Genomic DNA, 17876 nt, shown 5'->3' on the forward strand with positions numbered 1-17876 from the left:
GCTGGCTGGAGGGTCCCAGGTTCAAATCCCAGGAAGGCGCATTGCTGCTGTTCCTTGAGCAGGGCACTGTACCCAGCTCATGAGTACCAGTGTTTCAATGTGAGAGCATAATTGAAATCCCTGTAAGCCACTTGTGATAGAACCATCAGCTAAATAAAAATGATCATCTTGAGCTTTATGGTCTGCATCTCCTGAAGGGTAAAGATCCGCATTAAGGAGAGAGAAACGGTTTCTTGCAATTCATTAACAGTTTGTATACATTTGCTTTGTTTTCCAAAACTAAGCTTGTAAACGATACGTGGGTGTCGTACTGGAGTGTGGGTAATATACAAATAATCAAGGCACTCGATTTAAACCCCTTAAGAAATACAATAGCTGCATTATTTGAAACCAGTTCTCTGTGCTGTTGTGCTACTATGCACTTCTGCTGGCATTTGTAGGCTTGCAATAACAATGCCCACGAGTATATTTAACAGCACCCAGTGGAACACCTACTGCCTTTAACTTCACGTACTGTACATCTGAATGTGCAAAGCTGATGCGCAGTGATCCCAAGACCCCGGGAGTCCGCTCGTTCCAGAGGCTCTGTGGGTGCTGTCGACAGCGCTTGTGTCTAGTTATTGTGGCCGTAATTTTAGAAAGCCACTTACTGTCCGTACTGGAGTGATTTAACCGAGTGCTGCTCATCTGGGCTCGGTGCTTTTGCAAGAGGGCTGCCCATAGCTGTGCTGTGCACTTGTGTGACGTGTAAAAACTCCCTCAGGAGGACTTCCAGGACCTCTCGCCAAGAGCTTGAGAATCCATATCTCTGTGGTGACTCTGGACTGAAACTTCAAAAGCTCCATGCAAACGTAAACCTTCTTTTTAATTCTGTAAAAGTCCAGCCATCTGTTAGTGCAGAAAGGCAGAACGGAGTCATTCTTTTGTTTCAGTGCGATGGAGAGGTGGTAAATTTGCTGGCACCAGTTTGGAGAGAAGTCAGATTTGTGAGGAGAGTGAAAGCCAAACGTCTCTCAAATCCGTGACCATTTCCTGTGGCCTGTTTGTGTGACTCCTTTTCAGTCACCTGCATGTGCTTAATGCAACTCTCCTTTAAATGGGCCATCTGTATTTGTGGCAGGCTTGTTATTGTGTATTGTGTGTCTGCCCTGTCCATAACACAGCTAGAGAAGCATTTTGTATCCCCCCCCCCCCCCATCATTGCCTGGGGATTTGCGGATGTGTTCTGTAGATATAGTGTCGAGGAAAGAAGAGCACTTTTCTTCCAGATGCAATGGTATGAAAGTGGAAATAGCCTCTGCCGCTACACGTTAAATTTAATGCAAGGCTGTGGTTGCAATGCAGACAAAGAAGCAGTGTCTTATCAGGATCGGCGGTGCATTAAGGACACCCTCTAAGACTGATCCCATTACCAAAAATACGGGTGAATAAATGACGAGGAATTTACCAAAAAACATCTACAAAAAATAAGCCCACTTTCCACATCCAGTAGCTTTCATCATGCCTTCAGGTCACTAATGTTATTTTGACCAATGTTAGTAGTAATCTGTCTCAGTCAATGGCTGCAGAGAGCAACCCCATTCTGAACGTGACTCATTGTGTCATGTGTTTGCTTCAGAAGATATCGCGTGCTCTAAGCTCTGTCTTCGTGTCCCTCTGTCTCTTGCATGCTCTCTCCATTTTACTGCCTGCGAGCAGGCGAGCATGCTGGGGCAGGGACTGATGCTTTTTCCATGCGCCACCCTGTCCGAGCAAATTAAAATGAATAAATACTATGAATCACGCGGATGATCCCAGTCAATGAACTCCTGGGTTCATTATCAGTCATTATCGCCCAGTAGAGACACTGTGCCCACTGAGCTGCCTGCACTAAAGCTGTCACTGTGACGGATTTCACACACCCTGGCAGCCAAGCTAGACATTATGGGAGAGAAAGGCAACCCAGTAGCACCTCCTGACACGCACACATACTCCTAAAACAGAATTCCCTCACGTTTTATAACGGCAAGAAGAATTTGCTTGGTGTGGTGGCCTTACATGTTTAGCTATTTGACCTACTTATCTGCCTTGCTACCTAAGAGCTACAGTCCTCTGTGTCAAAAGGACATCACTTAGAATAACACAAGAGTCCAGTTGTCGTTGTTCATTGCATCAGACCTGTTATGTTGTGCTTTTAAACCACGTCTCAATGTCCTTTTATTAGTGGAAACAGCGACATGTCTTTGAGACATGCATGCTCATCTGTTCCTGCTCTTGGATGAGACAGAACTGCCCTGTGGGAATTTAGGAAAATGGACAAGCATTTATGAAAGTTAATGCTGTTCCGTTGTAGTGTTGGTAGGCTCTCCGAGTAATGGTACACATGACTATCTTTGAAAAGGCATTTCAAAGCTGGTTTATCATAATTCATGAATTTGTATTTTAGGTTAGTTTGGAATGAAGCTATCAATAACAGATTCACTTTCTCTTGGTTACAATGGGTTAAGATCCACTGATTGTTTTTTTTTTCACCAAATTGGGTTAGAAATACTCTTCCTGCTCACTTGCTTCCTCTTGCTCCCCCAATTTGTGCTAGATTCTGTCAGCATGACAGTTTATTTGTCTAAACAGGCTATTACAGTATATCACTGGCACTAAGTGAATATATTAAGCGAGCACACAGTTTTCGCTGTCTGATGCTCATGTTCGGCGTCTCATTGGAAGCTCATGGCTTTTCCACTGGAGAGTTAATGTTGAAAAATTAAGAGGCTCATTCATAAACCAGCCTCGTCACTAAATAAAACAAACAAACAGCCCAGACCCGCAGTACAAATCGGAACACTGCCCCAGAAGTGCAACCTACAAATCACAGCAGATCACACGGAAACGAATTGCCAGCGCTGTCACGCAGCACTGTCAGGATTTCAGAGAGCAGGCTGAAATAAAACGGTAAGCTCATGGCATAGTCACCGCATCAAAGGGGAGCCTGGTTTGTAGGCATCTACCCCATGCATGAAGATGAGGCTCTGCATGAAATCTGTGTTTTTTCCTTCTCTTTTTGCTTTTTTCCTATCTAAAAACAATGCAGCACAGGCCAAACCAGGCTGGTTTATGCTATCTGAGTAGCATGCTGAGGGTAAGAAACTTTAGAATCATTTGGACAAATCTTTTCCAAGCTGCAATGCCATGCTGACTCAATGCAGCTTGACCCTGATATCTTAATACCCTCAAGCTCGGCTTCATGAGCTTAATACCAATCCAGATGTGCAGAAGACCCAAAGCAGATTTGTGCTTATAAACTTTTCACGATGCAAATAAATACTTAGCATTGCTCACTAAGCAAAGCAAAGTGAAATCTTGGAAATAGTTCATGTGTAGTACATAGTTAAAGAGCAGATGTGCAACTTTAGGACCAGTGTTGGAATGCAGAGGATGGGTTTGGGTTTCTGTACAAAGTGGATCCAGATCCGCAATACAAGGAGATCTGCATCCAATGATGGAAAACCTTTGCTCTCTCCCAAAACTCATTTCCACAGATTACTGAAAATGTAACGCATTTCAGTTCTTTTTTAACTCCTTACCAACAAATGAATTTTAGTTTCAAGGTCTGCTGGGGATGGGAGTAAAAATGCAAATCACTTATGATCCAGTCCAGTTATAAATAGGGGTGTCTTTTGCACCTCGACATGCCCCTTGAATCTGTTTCGACTATAGAGGAATGCAAGCAGAGCCAGGGGAGGAATTTTCAACTCCTTTAACCACCACTTGGTTCTCAGTGCGGCTGGTGGATATTTAACACCGGCGAAGTTATGTGTAAAAGGGATCTGGGTGTCTATATATAATGTTCTGTGTCTTCATCAGGACAATGTTGGACAGCAATTAAAAAGTAAACTGAAAGCTTGGGTGCAGAGGAGAGTGTGGACTTTAAATCCAGGGAAGTTTTGATTGAGCCCTCCAATGCACTAGTAAAAATGCATCATTAACAGTGTTCACTGTTAGTTCCCACACTACAGCAAAGACAGTGTATCCTTAGCAAGATAATAAAAGTTTTAAAAAGTTTTTCCTGGGCTCAGGGGACACTCACAAACAATTCAGGGAGATGAATCTCTCTCTAAAACCCTATGGGGAATTCAGGACAGAGAATAGGAAACAGTTCTTTACTCAAAGAGCAGTGGGTGTCTGGAACAGGCTTCCCACCCAGATAGTTGAGTCACAGACGCGGGGCACTTTTACAAAACGGCTGGGTTATATTTTAGATTCACTCAGCTACTAAACTGTCACATGAGCAAGATTGGCTGAATGGCCTCTCGTTTGCAGGCGTCTCTTGTGTTCTCACATAAGTCAACACACAGAACTTCAGTACTGGTTACCTGCAGCTGTTGTAGATTCATAAGACGATGGGTGGATGATCTGCAGGCCTTGTGTTGCAGCGCTGGCGGCTCCAACCTGGCTGTGAAAATGGCTTCGGCTACATGGGTGGTAGCTTGTTCCATACTCTTACAACCCTTTGTGTAAAGGAAAATCCAGTTGATCAGTCCCGAACAAGCCTTCTGAAAGGTTACAGTGGTACGCTATGGTAAAAGCATAGTAAAGTGAATTACACTCTGCATTTCTAAAGTAAATCTTTTGCACATGCAGTGCAGGTGCATCCAAGTGACACAGGCTTACAAGTGTCATAGTCTTCAGACCATCAAATGCGTCTGGGTCCCTACAATACTGCCCTAGAGAGTCTAGAGATGAACAAATGGTTTGACTTCTGTCTTGTTCAGCAATATGAGTTCGTAAACCTTAGCAACCTGCTTCAGTTTTCCCAAGATTGTAGCGTTATAGTGTAGGTCCTCGCTTGTCAAATTTGAGAACATGGCATTGGCGCCGTCTTCCCACAGTTACACGATGCCTGAGGCTTGGATTTGTTTTTGCCCCGTTTCCTGCGGTGCCTTTCTATCTGACTGTGACACGCGTTAACAGAGTGAGCATTGTTAAGGTGTTACCTGCACGTAAATAGCAGGCTGCCACTACTTTGGAGCATGCAGTCATTCTTTGCTCACATCCAGAAATATGTCCTGCAGGAGTCTCCCGCCCTGCGCCACCTGGGTTTGGGAATCAGCATTTTTCAGAAACTTTAAGAAAATTAAGTTAAGAAGGATCCTTTGGGACAAAGTTCCATTCAGGCTTCAAGCATTCTGTTAATTAGGGTTAGGGTAACACTAACTTAGTGGTTCACCATCTTTAGAAACAAATGACCTATAGCACTATTTTATAGGTGAGCTCTCATGTAAACATGTTTATTTCTCACTCATAGATGCTTTGCTGTGCATGTGCTTTTACAGGGAGACATTTAATTTCAGAGAGTGTTTGTGGAAGGTCAGGTGAAGTGAATTTGGCAAATTAGTTGAACTTTTCCCTGTCTCCCTCTGTGCTTTCACACGCTTTCAGCCCCACTACCATGAGCAGTTGGGTCAGCAGGCGTATTACACAGCACAGCAGATCCTTATCAGAAAGCTCATGACAGAATATGGGCTTCTGTGGATTAGCATTTCCATTAAAATTCCAATGATATAATCGGCACAATCCACATTACGTACGGTCAGAAACCCTTCATCTGAAGACTTCAGCCTGTGATGCGCGTTTCGTTGTGTAGACTAGAACCAAAAGGAATCGTGACTTGTCAGGCTTTTAATCATGCAATAGCATCCATCTCTCTCAATGACGTTTGAAAACGTACCGAATGCATCTCACTGCCCATTTGGCCCGATGATAACCTTGCTCACCAAGTATTCCATTACAGTTATAGACTGGAGTGGTGCCAGATCATTGCTTCTTAGATTTGGTTAATGTTCTCGATAGATAAAAGGCTGTCGCTGATATTGTAATTCATATCCTCAGATCGCTATTGAAATTGCACTGGGATCTTGATTTGTCTTCTCTTCATCTTGAAAAAATAAACTTGTTGTGCTTTGCAAACAAGATTAAATGAGAAGGAGTCTGCTGATCTAACTTTTATCTTTAAGCTCGCACTGTTGCACATGCACTGTGGGGGATGTTTTGAATTTCTTCTTGTAATATGGCTATAGCTGACAGTTCAGTGGGGGCTAGTTGTTTCAGAGCTAAAGGATGATTGCACACAATGCAATTCAGATCAACTTTGTTTTTTTTTAATATTGGAGATGCACAAGGTGCACATGAGAAAGCAAATATCTGGGCCTGTAGTGTGTGTGAGGGGGGTCTATCTGCCTGCCTTTCAATGCCAATTGTGAGAGTGGTGTGAACATTAAAACACAGGCTTTCAAAATGGCTCTGGCAATAAATACATCACCATATGGATGAATTTATTCCTCAATGTATTCATCATTTTACAGAAAAAGTAGTACCACTATACTTCTTTTGTAAAAAAAAATGCCCTAGTTACTGTATTTCTTAATTACTTCGAACACCTACACATCGTACTAGCCAAGCAGCGCATGCTGTACAGAATGAATGGAGGAGTGTGGGTGTTCTCCAGTCTCGGAGACATCAGTCAAGACTGCAGCGAGACGCAGCTTTTCTTTCTCTGGAGGAATCAACAAGTATAGAGGTTTTTCTACATCGTATTGGGAAGCTCGTGGCAGTTTAATGGTAAATCGGTGAATATTGGGGACTTCTGGCCCTTAAGCTGCACAGTTTCCTTAACATTCCTTTAATTTGTCTGAAAATATTTTTGGATAAAGGATTCAGCTGACACTTTCATCCAAAGACACTTACATTTGCACTTCTTTATACATTTATATTCTTTATGTGTGTTTATCTGGAGCAATTCAGGTTAAATAGGTTTCTCAAGAATACGACAGCAGTGTCTCACCCGGGATTTGAATCCTCAACCCTGCAGTTACAAGCACAAAGCCCTAAACCCTGCTTCCCCCTCTTCTGTCCATCAGTTTTCCAAGAGGGTGCAGTGATTGTAGCACAGGATAGAAAGTCTATTTTTTTTCTTTCCGGTTTTATTTCTTTGTAAATCTTGAGACATCTTAGAGCAAGGCTCCTTCTGCAGCATGAGCTACCATTTGGAAGACAGTCCAGCAGTGCTGTCTCGGGCTGTTAACATGGAAGACACCCCAGGAGAGGCCCAGGGACTCGGAAGGTGTCCCACTCCTTAGGGGAGGTTTCCCCTGTTGCCTGAATATGTGACTGCTGTCTCTGACTGAACTGATTGCTATCAAACAGGCTCAGTGTGCTTTATGTAGAGCACTTCCAGATGATTATATCTGTTATCTATTGTATAGCGGCAGGGTTCCACACTTGAATTAGTTGCTTTGACTGATCGTGATTTATTGGGGCACCAAAAAAATGATTCTGGCCAGATTAATAAATACATATGGTGAATATCCTTTGTATGCCTGTATGTGTACAGAAGACAGTATGAGCCCTGATTTCTTCACCATCACAGATCATTTAATGGCTCTGAAATAGCTGTCTTGTTGACTGCGGAGGGTGAGAGGCAGTTGTGGACTGGCTGACAAACCTGCACATGATGCCTGGCTGCCGAGGCAGAGTATGATGGAGCACCTGTTTCCAAGGTTTCTTCATGCCTGGCCAGGATTCAGATCCAGGAGTCTCCAGATCGCAGCCCTCTCAAGTCAGGAATGCTTGGAGGTGAATACCCATGCAGTGCATAGTGGCTAAGCTAGCTTCCTCTGCTGTTTTACATGCCTGGCCTGAGGATCACCTGAGCTGAGCTCTGCGACCCCGTCTTGGCAGCCCGATGGTACACATTTGCGTTTCTGTGGATACAAAGTGGATCAGATAAGCTTGTGAGGGAAGTAAAGGGCCCTGTGTGGGTGGAGAAGGAAAGTAGTGAATAAGGCAAGAGAGAAAGGGGTGGGAGAGGGTAAGCTGCATTTCTTCACAAATATACAAATTCAACGTAAAGGGAGGATCTAAATGTACTGTTTAGAGCTGGCATCCAAAATGCCGGCGTTCTTTAATTTCTCTGCCTCTTGCAATTTGAAAAAACAGAGCAGAGAGCTGAGTGTTCTGCACAGCTTAGCAACCAGGGTTGGCAACACGCACTAGACAGTACAATCAGAGCAGAAAACCTACAGCATAATTCAGCTGATTCTTTTAAACGGTAGCTATATACATTGGCAAAAAAAAGAAAGATTCCATAAGACTGCTATGAAGCCCCCAGGGATTAAGGAATAGTAAAGTGAAGGGTCCAGTCGCTATTGTGCACTGCCTGATTCTTTGTTTTAGTTAATTTCTCCACCCCCTCCCTCTCCAGTGTATCTCTCTGCCCCATGACAGCATCCTGATCTGCCCATTCTGTTCAATTCCATACTAAACCAACAGGCACCTACAGCCCAGCAACCTCCCTCTAACCTATCCATGATTAGACGTGATTGAAATAATTAAGTCCAAATGCAGTCGTTCACATAATCCAGCCCTGATTTGATGAAATAGAGGAGGGCAGATTAAATTATTAACCCGGATCGTGCCGGGTTATCCCAGAGGCAGTAATCCTTGGGCCAGCCGCTGGCAAAGGACCCCAAGCAAGATCCGAACGGAGCTGCCGTGAGGTCAGGAAGAGGACCCGAGTCAAGGATAAAGCCTATCTTACAGCACGCGTCATCCGGGCGCACTGCTCAAGCACTCAGGGAACGCCTCACATTAAGTGCGATGGTCGAAGACTTGACACATGGCAATGATCCATTAACAGTACATTGATGATTTAATAAATGTTCTAATAAACCTTTATTTATACAACTCCATGTCACGTGTGACCGGCACTCAGGACTGTGTATTGGGACAATGGGATTCGAAGGACCGATCTGAGAGATGAAGGTGATTTTGAAATGACCATCGGCTCCTCGGTATGGCCTTGAGTAGGGGTTGGTGTTGATGTCAGGATCCCTAGTGCAACACTGTGAGAGAGCGGGCTGCGCGGCTGCGCCAGGCGCGGATGAAGGATGAGAAGCAGCAGCAGGTATTTGACCTTTTCTGCTTCCCGCCTCAAGACTTTGATGACGGCATCTTTCCGGGATCACTGGAGGGCGGAGCCAGATGCTCCGGGATCGAGGCAGCCCACGTCCCTGTCTCCTCTCCTGCGGCCCCTGCGCTGCGTGCCGGGAAGAGGTGTGCTGTACAGCGCACAGTAATATATATCTTATTGATCGGACTGCAGCGCGGCGTGTTGGGATACAGAGCCGGGGACCGGCAGAGGGCAGCCAGATCAGAGGGGAGTCTCCTGAGTGACAGAGCACACCCATTCCTCCACTACGCCCTCCAGTGGCGAAATAAAGCAACCTTGAGACTGAATCTCCGTCGTGCACTTGCAGTGTGTCTTTAATTCCTCTTTGAGTTGGATTCTTGTAGAGTGTGCTACCTTGTCAATACTCGATCTATCTTACAGCTGTGCTGTATGTTTCTTCTGTATATGTGACAGGTGTGTGTCAGTAGAATGTGTGTGTCAAATCTTGCGGAGTTAACAGATGCGCTAGAGTTTGAGTCCTCATTCAGTACCGAAAATAAAGTGAAATCTACCTATCTTTTGACCGCCAAAATGGTAAAAAGAGATTCAGGCTATATAATTGCTTCCTTTATTGCATGTAGCCATGTTGGGTAATGTGGGCACTCCAGCACCTGAGCAGATAAGAGTTACAAAATGAGGAATGTTGGGAAAGGGGTGGATTTCATGTCTGTATTTCAGGCTGCAGCCTGTCCCTGGGCTCTCTGACTTCGGTTAAGTGCTCTGTTGCAGGCAGAGAGTCTTTCAGCACCTGAGCCATAGTGAGAACGCTGGTGGGTGTGGCTTGGTGTTTGCTGTGCTGGTTTTATGTTTCTGATCAGTAAGTTAAGACTAACACACCCTCTGCAACAGGGGAGCTGCCTGGAACTCAGAATGGTTTCCCAGACCTTTAAACAGGACTCACATTGACCAACAGGCCACATCTTACTCAGCACCACACTGCAGCAGCGCTGGAAGAGAAGCTGTGTCCGTCTTCAAAGAGTGGTGATCTCTGCTTAGTGGTGCTGTAAGCGCTGAGGTCCCTCTGTAGGTGGGGCTGACTGCGTCAGTCCCGCTCGCAATTAGCAGCCCATGTTGTCTCATATTGATAAAGCAGTCGTTGGGTGATTAATTAGGACTATTTAAAGATGTGCTGTGAAAGTCGCTGTGCTGTCTTCTCTGTCCGCGCTGATTGCTGGTGGCAGTGCCTCAGAGGGGAGGAGGGCGAGGGCAGCGACGCCTGTTGTGTTTGTGTGTGAGTGTGTGTGTGTTGGGGTGGCGGCTGCTTTTTCAAGCAAGGCGTGCTAAAATTTTCATTCTGTTAACACTGAGGCTGCCAGTCCTGTCCAGGGCACTAACACAGGGAAGGACCTGAGCATCCGAGAGGGCTGTGGGCAGCAGCAGGTGACACTGGAGCTGTGCCGGAGGTGTGTTTGGGAATGGGAACGGCTGAGGATTAATGGCTAGGGCTGGCATTAGAGGACACTGCGTGGGCTTCAACTAGGGCCCAGGGTCCAGGTGAAAATGAGTAAAAAAGTGCTCAGGAGAGTGTAAAGTCTCTCCAAAACCTTTGCGGTGGCTTACCGTGGTAAAGACATGGTAAAGCACAGAGAGCTATTGCAAATAGACAAGTTGCATGCAAAGCCAGTGCACGAGCTGTAGAGTGAAAAGGCCTGTAAAGAGCCCCCCGCCTGGGCTCACACTGTGCTCAGGGTGCAGCGGGCAGAGCTCAGCAACGCTGCACAGCATCCAGGCAGGGAGGTGTGAGGCACAATGTAGGCGACGCATGCTCTCAGATGATCGCAACAAACACTGCGCACAGAGTGGGAAGAGGTTTGCGAAGCCCAGACAGAAATGAGGGGGAACGAGGGCTCACTCACATCTTGGGACTCTCGCCAGAGGATCTGTCGCTATGGGAACACATCGATTATTTAAGAATTAAGAAAGGAGGCTGGCCTGGGGACGGGAACCTTGTGGCTCGGTGTTTGTCCGGCTTCTGCGGGAGCTTTTGTCCATTCCAAATCCCAGGGGCCGGGATTGGAAGTGGTGTCCGAGCAGGAAGGCCTGCGAGGCCATGCTGTTGGTGCTAATGAATCTCCTTTCTGCCAACGAGGTGACGAGGGCGGCATAACTCTAATTAATTCCCTCAGCCACGGCTGTTTTCGAGCAGGGCTGCCTGTTTGCTAAGTAAAATGTTTTTAATCTCTTGAAGGGGCAGCCATTTCTGCGGCGTGAAGCACTGCGCAGGAGCAGTCCTGATCGCTTTACAAAGCGGAGCGATGCCTCGGATAAAACGATCTCGGAGAAAATAAGGGCTGCATACGCCTCGTAGCGTGGTAGGATGCCATTTGTTTTGTCAGTGCTGCTATTTCCCAGATCTTTATCGAAATGTAACACTTTGAGTACCCACGTCAGTGAGACATTAGTTGCATTTCGGCTGTAAAAATAAGTGTGGTTGGCGTTGTCTTGAGGCCTTGTGTCGTACCCAGAGCGTGACGGCGCTCTCAGGCACGGCTGTGATTTCCGAGTCCTGGCTGCGTCTGTGATCAGATAGCTGAGGAGGGCCCACTGGACAGGCCGGTCTCAGTGCACTGCAGATAGCCGTCCGAGAGCCCCGCCTGGCAGCCGCTCTGGGCCCCTGCACCGTGAGCCCGGCGCTCGGGGTTCGAGCTGGGACAGGGCCCCGTGCAGCTGGAGGGGAAGAAGTGAACAGCTGGCCGGGAACGCGGCGCTTAATGATTAGGGTTCGAATTTAAGAGGAAATTAACGGATTTGAGATAATCTGATCCAGATTTCGTTAATTCCATCCCGTGCCCGTTCCTCGGAGCCTGCTGCCACTGCCGGGGAGTGATTTATTTCCTGTGTCTCTCCCTCTCCCTCGGTCCCTGCGTCGGCGGACCCGCAGATCTTGAAACCTCTTCTTTTTTCATCTTGAGGGATGCAGTTATGCAGATCGCTGCCGTGTCACATGTGAGCCGACCGCGTGGCAGGTCAGGCCCTCTCTGAGATAGGCCCCACCCTGCCGCTGCTCCCCGTGAGGCCCTGACACTTCCTCTGCACAGCTGCTGGCTGTCCCCACCGCTCGGGTCGGAGGACACCGGTGTGTTTGTCAACTGTTGGCTGTCTGCTGGGATCTAGCACGTAAGGCTTATGAGACTCGTGGCCTTTGCAAGGGGGTCTTAAGAGCTCGACAAACATGAAATGGACATCTCCCTGAAAATCTCTTGCAGAATCCTGTTGTTTAAAGGGACCGAGATGATACAGGTATAATCTTATTCCTGTACCTTTCTGTCCCCCTCCTGTCTCCTCTGTCCCCCACTCTCGTCTCTGTCTTGGCCCCTGGCAGAGCCATTGTTCTGTCAGTTGAGGTGCTTAAGTGCCGCCACTGGGAGGAATGGTCCCAAATGATCACAGACCAATGAAAGATTTTGACTTGTCTCCTAAGCGCACAGAATAGCATTGCTTGTTTTAGTAGAGGCTGAAATAGTTTTCCACCTGCCATCTTGGCCTTTAAGGATTAAACATTCGAGCACAGGGGCTATATTTCTTTCTGGGTAAAACTAAAGCATTTCCGATTACGTGCTGTGGAAAGGCATCTAGTATAGCAGTAAATTCTTGCAGGGCATAACACTTTCGATTCAGGGCAGCATTTTACAAGAGTGTCTTTTATTTCCTTCTGTTCAATTTGCAGTTGATTTATGATCTGCTAATTATGGGTAGTAGGAAGAGCTATATATTAAGCGGCTGATATATTTTTGGGAGAAGGCTACCGTCATGTTATTCTAGAGGAGTGTATTTTTTGTTGTTTCCCAGCACATGGATTGTGTGCCCCAGAGCATAAACAGATCAGGCCACTGCTGCTCGGATTAATGATGATCTGTGTAATGACCGGGTCTCGCACAATGTTGTTTCCTCTTTTTTACTGACGCTGGCAAGGGAAAGCTGCCCCAAAATGCGGGATTCTGGAAGGAAGCAGCAGTTTGTGACTTGAAAGTGGAGCGGGCGGGCAGGAATAAAGTCCTCCAGGAGGCCGTGCCCCTGCAGGGTGACCCAGAGGCTGCACGTCAGGGTGAGATTCTGCAGGGATGATCGCCCTGTGGCAGATCACCATGGCAACGCCGCATGGCAGTCCTGGCTTTATCCCATAATAACCTCATGCATGCCCCGAGCTGTTACTGTGCTTGCTTTGGCAGTATTCCCCAAACCACGCTGTTTGTGCTTTCCTGCACTTTGCTGTGTGCCTGCCTTAGCAGGCCGGAGTGCTTACAGGTTCTGGAGCTGATCAGGAAGGGCTTTGCAGTGTTCACCATTGTCCTTCCTCCGGAGGTCCCAGCTGCATGGCTGCCTTGCAAACAGCACAGCCTCTTGCAGATAGAAGGCTTGGCCTCCGGAGACTGCGAATGCTGACCTTGTTCAGGACAGCAAGGGGAACCTGGTGGGCAGTGAGGCTGCCTGTGCGTTCGGGCCAGGGCTGTCCTGCCGTGCGCTGTAGGTCAGAAGTGATTGACCTCGCAATTAGAGTCAGGCTTGTTTTCTTCTGGTTCTGTGAGCGCTGTTTTGAAGAGATGGGAATTTTGGGAGCAGAAGCATCTTCCGAAGTCCCCCCGCCCTCCGAGTGTGGCTGTCCGCCAGGAACCGTTTGTCAGGCTGGAGCACAGGAAGCTGTGCAGACTGATGCGACAGCGAGCTGCCCACACTGATGCTCAGGGAGCCCTTGTGGGCACGGAGCACACTACACTCTACTGCAGCTCACTGAAGCAGAAGCGCGTGGCTGTTTTTAGAGCTGCACGCGATGCTGGCAGACTTAAGTATATTTTGAATGAACCCAGGACCCCAGCACTGATCCTGTCTCACTCGCACTTAGTTTTCTCTTTTCCAGAAGAATCACAAGAAGTTGAGAGAAAAACTGACCAAGAATTAATTTAACATGTGTCTCACCAGGCCAAGAAACAAGCAGTTTTCTTCCCTGTGATCTGCATCCAACACCATCTACCACTGGATGTTTGACAGTTGAAAGAGTAATATGCAGTAGTGTAATGTGAACAGTAATGTGTCTTTTCAGTTATCTGAACTGGGATGTTTTTAGTTCTAATCTTAAAATACACCTCATGTAAAAACATTGTGTTATGTTTGTGCAGACACTAATGAAAAATATCCCAAACTATTTCACTTAGAGACAGGGATAATAGTTGTCCTGCCTGTATGTTCTCTATTAGATCTGAAAAAGTGCCCTTGTCCTGTCCTAACAGCAGAAGAAAGCTGACAGGGTTTATGAAACACAGCACTGGATCTGCGTGAGCTCAAGTCACAATGAAAAACTAGAGCACTCAGGCACTGGGATAAGAAGAACAGAGTGCAATTCAGCGTTATGGAAATTAAACACAAGAAAGGTTACAAATGAGAGGAGGTTTAGCTAACTGACATGAGAATCTCCTCCAGCTCTTTCTTGAAAGAAGCCAGGTGATCGGCTTCAACCCAATGTCTGCTTAGCTTGTTCCACACTCCCACAACCCTTTACGTAAAGAACTACCTCTTGTACGCATATTTAAGTGCGTTTCCACATAGTTTCCACTAGTCTGTTATTTTTTTCACCATTAATACTAAAGAAGTTCACTGGGTTGACTTTGTTCATTCCTTTGATGATTTTTAATACTTGGATCCAACATACTCCTGTAACAATGCAAAGCTTACAACAGCACTAAATTATTAAATGTATCACTGAAATTAAATATCTTATTTACATTTCTTGATGTGTTAGGTACTGTAACTAATCAATAGTCTTTTAATTTTGAAAGGTGGAAATTCATTAGCTAATTGATCGTCCTTCTTTTGTGTCATTTCATTCATGTCTTTATTTGGTGATCAATATGAAAATGTTATTAGACGAAGTGAGAATTTACAGGAGTACAGTCGATGAACCCTGAATTCCTGATCATAGAGACTCGTAGATTTATAGAACATCACACAAATATATGTCGGGCAATGTCTGTCATCCTCAGTGTAAATGGCAAAAACGTTGTTTTTTATGATCTCTGTTCATCAAAGAACTTCGTCTCTTCACTTTAAGTAATATTTCTCAAAGACCAGAAACAGACATGAAAGCAAGAGAACTTGCATGTATTGTGCAATGCATAATGCATGGAGAGGGGGCTGTCGGTTGAGTCTATCGCCTGCGACTGTCACAGGAGTTTTAATTTCTTGAGATGTCGTGTTGCTTGTAATGAAATTGAGAGGCTGCTGCGATTAGAATTCTATAGATTTTATGATGGAGCAAAGAAACAGAGCAGACTTTGGAAATCTTGGATCAAACAGCCTAATCTTTGGAGACGCCTAGGAGAGCCTGACATGTTCTTGATACTATCTCAACAGATCCCTCCAGAGTTTTTACTGTTTTTTTCCCCAACTGATGCAACTTAGTTCCATTCAACGTGCGACACTGTGTGTGCCTGTTCTTGACATGCATTAGAAATTCTGTTGCACAGCACAGTTTAACAAAGTCTATATTTTTACTCTGACAGTGCCATGTTAATCTAAAGCATTGAAGAAAGAAAAGACATTTCGGACAAGCAAATCAAAGAGTGATGATATACTGTATGGCTGCTAACTTTGCATTCAGTTAACACAAAAGCTGATTTCATCTCAAGATGACAGCCTTCCAACTTGAGTGCACTTGCTTGTGACCTGCCCTGATTTTCTCTTCCCTTTTTTCTCTAAAACACATTAGAAATAAGGGTGCACAGGCATCTCTAGGCTTCAAAAGGTTGCAACAGAGCATTTCTTTTCAAAAATGCTTCCCCCCCCTCTGTGCATTAAGGGCTGCAGCTCAGTTCAGCGCCCTCGGCCACGCTCCCTGCCGAGACGCTGCCGTCTCCCACGTGAGGCGAAGGCAGCCAGCGAGTCAGGTGCTGAGCTCGGGCATGTGTCGGCCCTGGAGTGTGTGAGAAGTGTCCTGAGGGCCGGCAGAGAGTGGCGTTTGTTACCTGCGGTTTTGACAATGAGCATACTCTGTGCCTGTGATCTGTGCGCAGAAGCTTGGTGTGTTTTTTGGACCTCTGCAGCAGATTGTGATGCCTCATCTCTCAATGTGAATCCTGTTTTTAGGAAACAGTAAATCCTATTAAACCTCTATAGCAAATGTGTGGTACACCTATGTATGTATTATTATATTTCTTTGTAGATTGTACCGTGTCTTCTAGAGATTGGCGAGAAAAACTAGCAGTCAGTTGAGCTGATAGTCTGCAACGCATTAAAATAACACCACGATGTTTGTCAGGGAAGCACAGTGGTAAAATCAAGAGAATGGCAAACTATTCTCAGCTTCTCTCCCAGCAGCAAAGGTTTCACCAGCTTTCCTGCCTGTGCTGCTGCATTGCTGTGTGCAGCTCGATGAGATCAATACAGGGAACAGAGGGATGTTGCGTGGAAAAGGCCATTAATGTCAAGCTGCGCAGCATGGCACCTTCCCATGATGCTCTGCTCTTCACCGCCAGCTTTCTGTGGAGTGTCTGTTCTGGATATTCTAGGAGCAGAAATTTCTTCTCCGAGAGGAAGTATGGCTTGCATCATTTAGATATGACGTCATCACAGGTTCTTCCTTTTACAGAAAAAAAAAGCTGTCGGTGTCTTTCTAAGGCTAATCGCTGTGCATCAAGGCCACCCTGACCTTTGTGCTTCACGCACCTGTTGTGACTCTAGGACACAAGCCTTCTGCTGACAAGGCTGATATGATAGGAAATTAGAGCGGGCATCAGTGTACACTGGGACACGGGAGCAGAAGTCGCAATAAATATCTGACAGCCTGAATTCCTGTCTTACCATCTTTGCAAGAGCTGTGCAGATGTATTGACAGCCTGCAGCAGTAAATCTCAGAACCAAATGAAAGGGTGCAGGTGGTAAAATTAGAAGAGCATTTGTTTGCTCTGTGTACCAAAGATGAGACCAATCCGACCGTCATGAAAACCTGCCCTAATTTTAGAAATCCACTGTTGTGCGGCATGAAGCGTGTGTCAGTAAAGCCCACCAATCCTCAGCAAGAGATCTTTCGCAGTGGTGTTCTACACGCAAGCTGGACTGGGAGATGGGACTGCCCTACAGCCTTCCTTCATATTACTATCCTTGTGCCAAACAACACAAATTAAACAGGTCCTGTCTGTCTGTCTTCCAACAAAGGCTGACAGCTGGAATGAAGTGAGCTCCTGCGCTCCGATATGACTCTGTCTCTCTCTCTCCCGCAGGCCAACCCCCCTCCTGTCATCGTCAACGCAGACTCGCTGGACCCTGGCCCTTATGTGAGTATCGAGTGCCCCTTCGGTGCTTCCAACACCCTGAGGCCTTTGTTCACCCTCTCCGCGCTCTGCGAAGGTGCAAGTCGCCTCCCGACTGTGGGCCGCAGTGTGCCCGCTCCTCACACACTCTCTCGGCCTGCCTGCTGCCCTCTCTCCTGTCACGCGCTATTGTAATTGTGCTGTGCTTTTCCACGCTTTACTCTGCGTTGACCGCGCTGTGCCACGTGCCGTGTCATGAGTGGCACAGGAAGCCTGGCGTGGCTGTGCCGGTCTCAAAGACCCTCCATACGCCTGTTCTCCAAGAGGGCCGGCGCTGCCCCGGTTATCTTCATTCAGAGCTGCCTGTAGGATCATGTTGCTCCTTTAATGAAAATCCATGAATTTGTAAGTGAATTTGGAGCTATAATGCAGGATGGTTGTTGTTTTTTTTTCCACTGGCTACTTTACACTGTACCTTTGAAGACTTCACAGACGCTATCAGTGTTGTGGTAACAGTTATTGTCCTGTTCCTATTATTAATAATAATAATCCTGGTCTTCCGTTTGTGGCAGGTCAATGGCAGCGATGGGATGTACAAATACGAAGAGATCATTTTGGAAAGGGTGGGTTTTATGAAGACTCATTATCTCATT

At 46.3% G+C, this 17876-nt stretch overlaps 1 protein-coding gene across 11 annotated transcripts in view; it reads left to right on the forward strand.

Annotated features, from left to right (window-relative positions):
* dlg3 (discs large MAGUK scaffold protein 3) overlaps window positions 1–17876 on the forward strand; it is an 81398-nt gene that overhangs the window by 33379 nt on the left and 30143 nt on the right. For all 11 annotated transcript variants that reach the window (XM_088924543.1, XM_088924545.1, XM_088924547.1 and 8 more), the window contains 2 exons: window positions 17194–17247; window positions 17796–17846. In XM_088924543.1, the coding sequence (XP_088780669.1) occupies window positions 17194–17247; window positions 17796–17846 (105 nt within the window). The remainder of the gene's footprint in view (window positions 1–17193; window positions 17248–17795; window positions 17847–17876) is intronic.

The sequence above is a fragment of the Atractosteus spatula genome, chromosome 9, assembly GCF_055471065.1.
Source record: "Atractosteus spatula isolate fAtrSpa1 chromosome 9, fAtrSpa1.hap1, whole genome shotgun sequence".
In the NCBI taxonomy this organism is placed as follows: Eukaryota; Metazoa; Chordata; class Actinopteri; order Semionotiformes; family Lepisosteidae; genus Atractosteus; species Atractosteus spatula.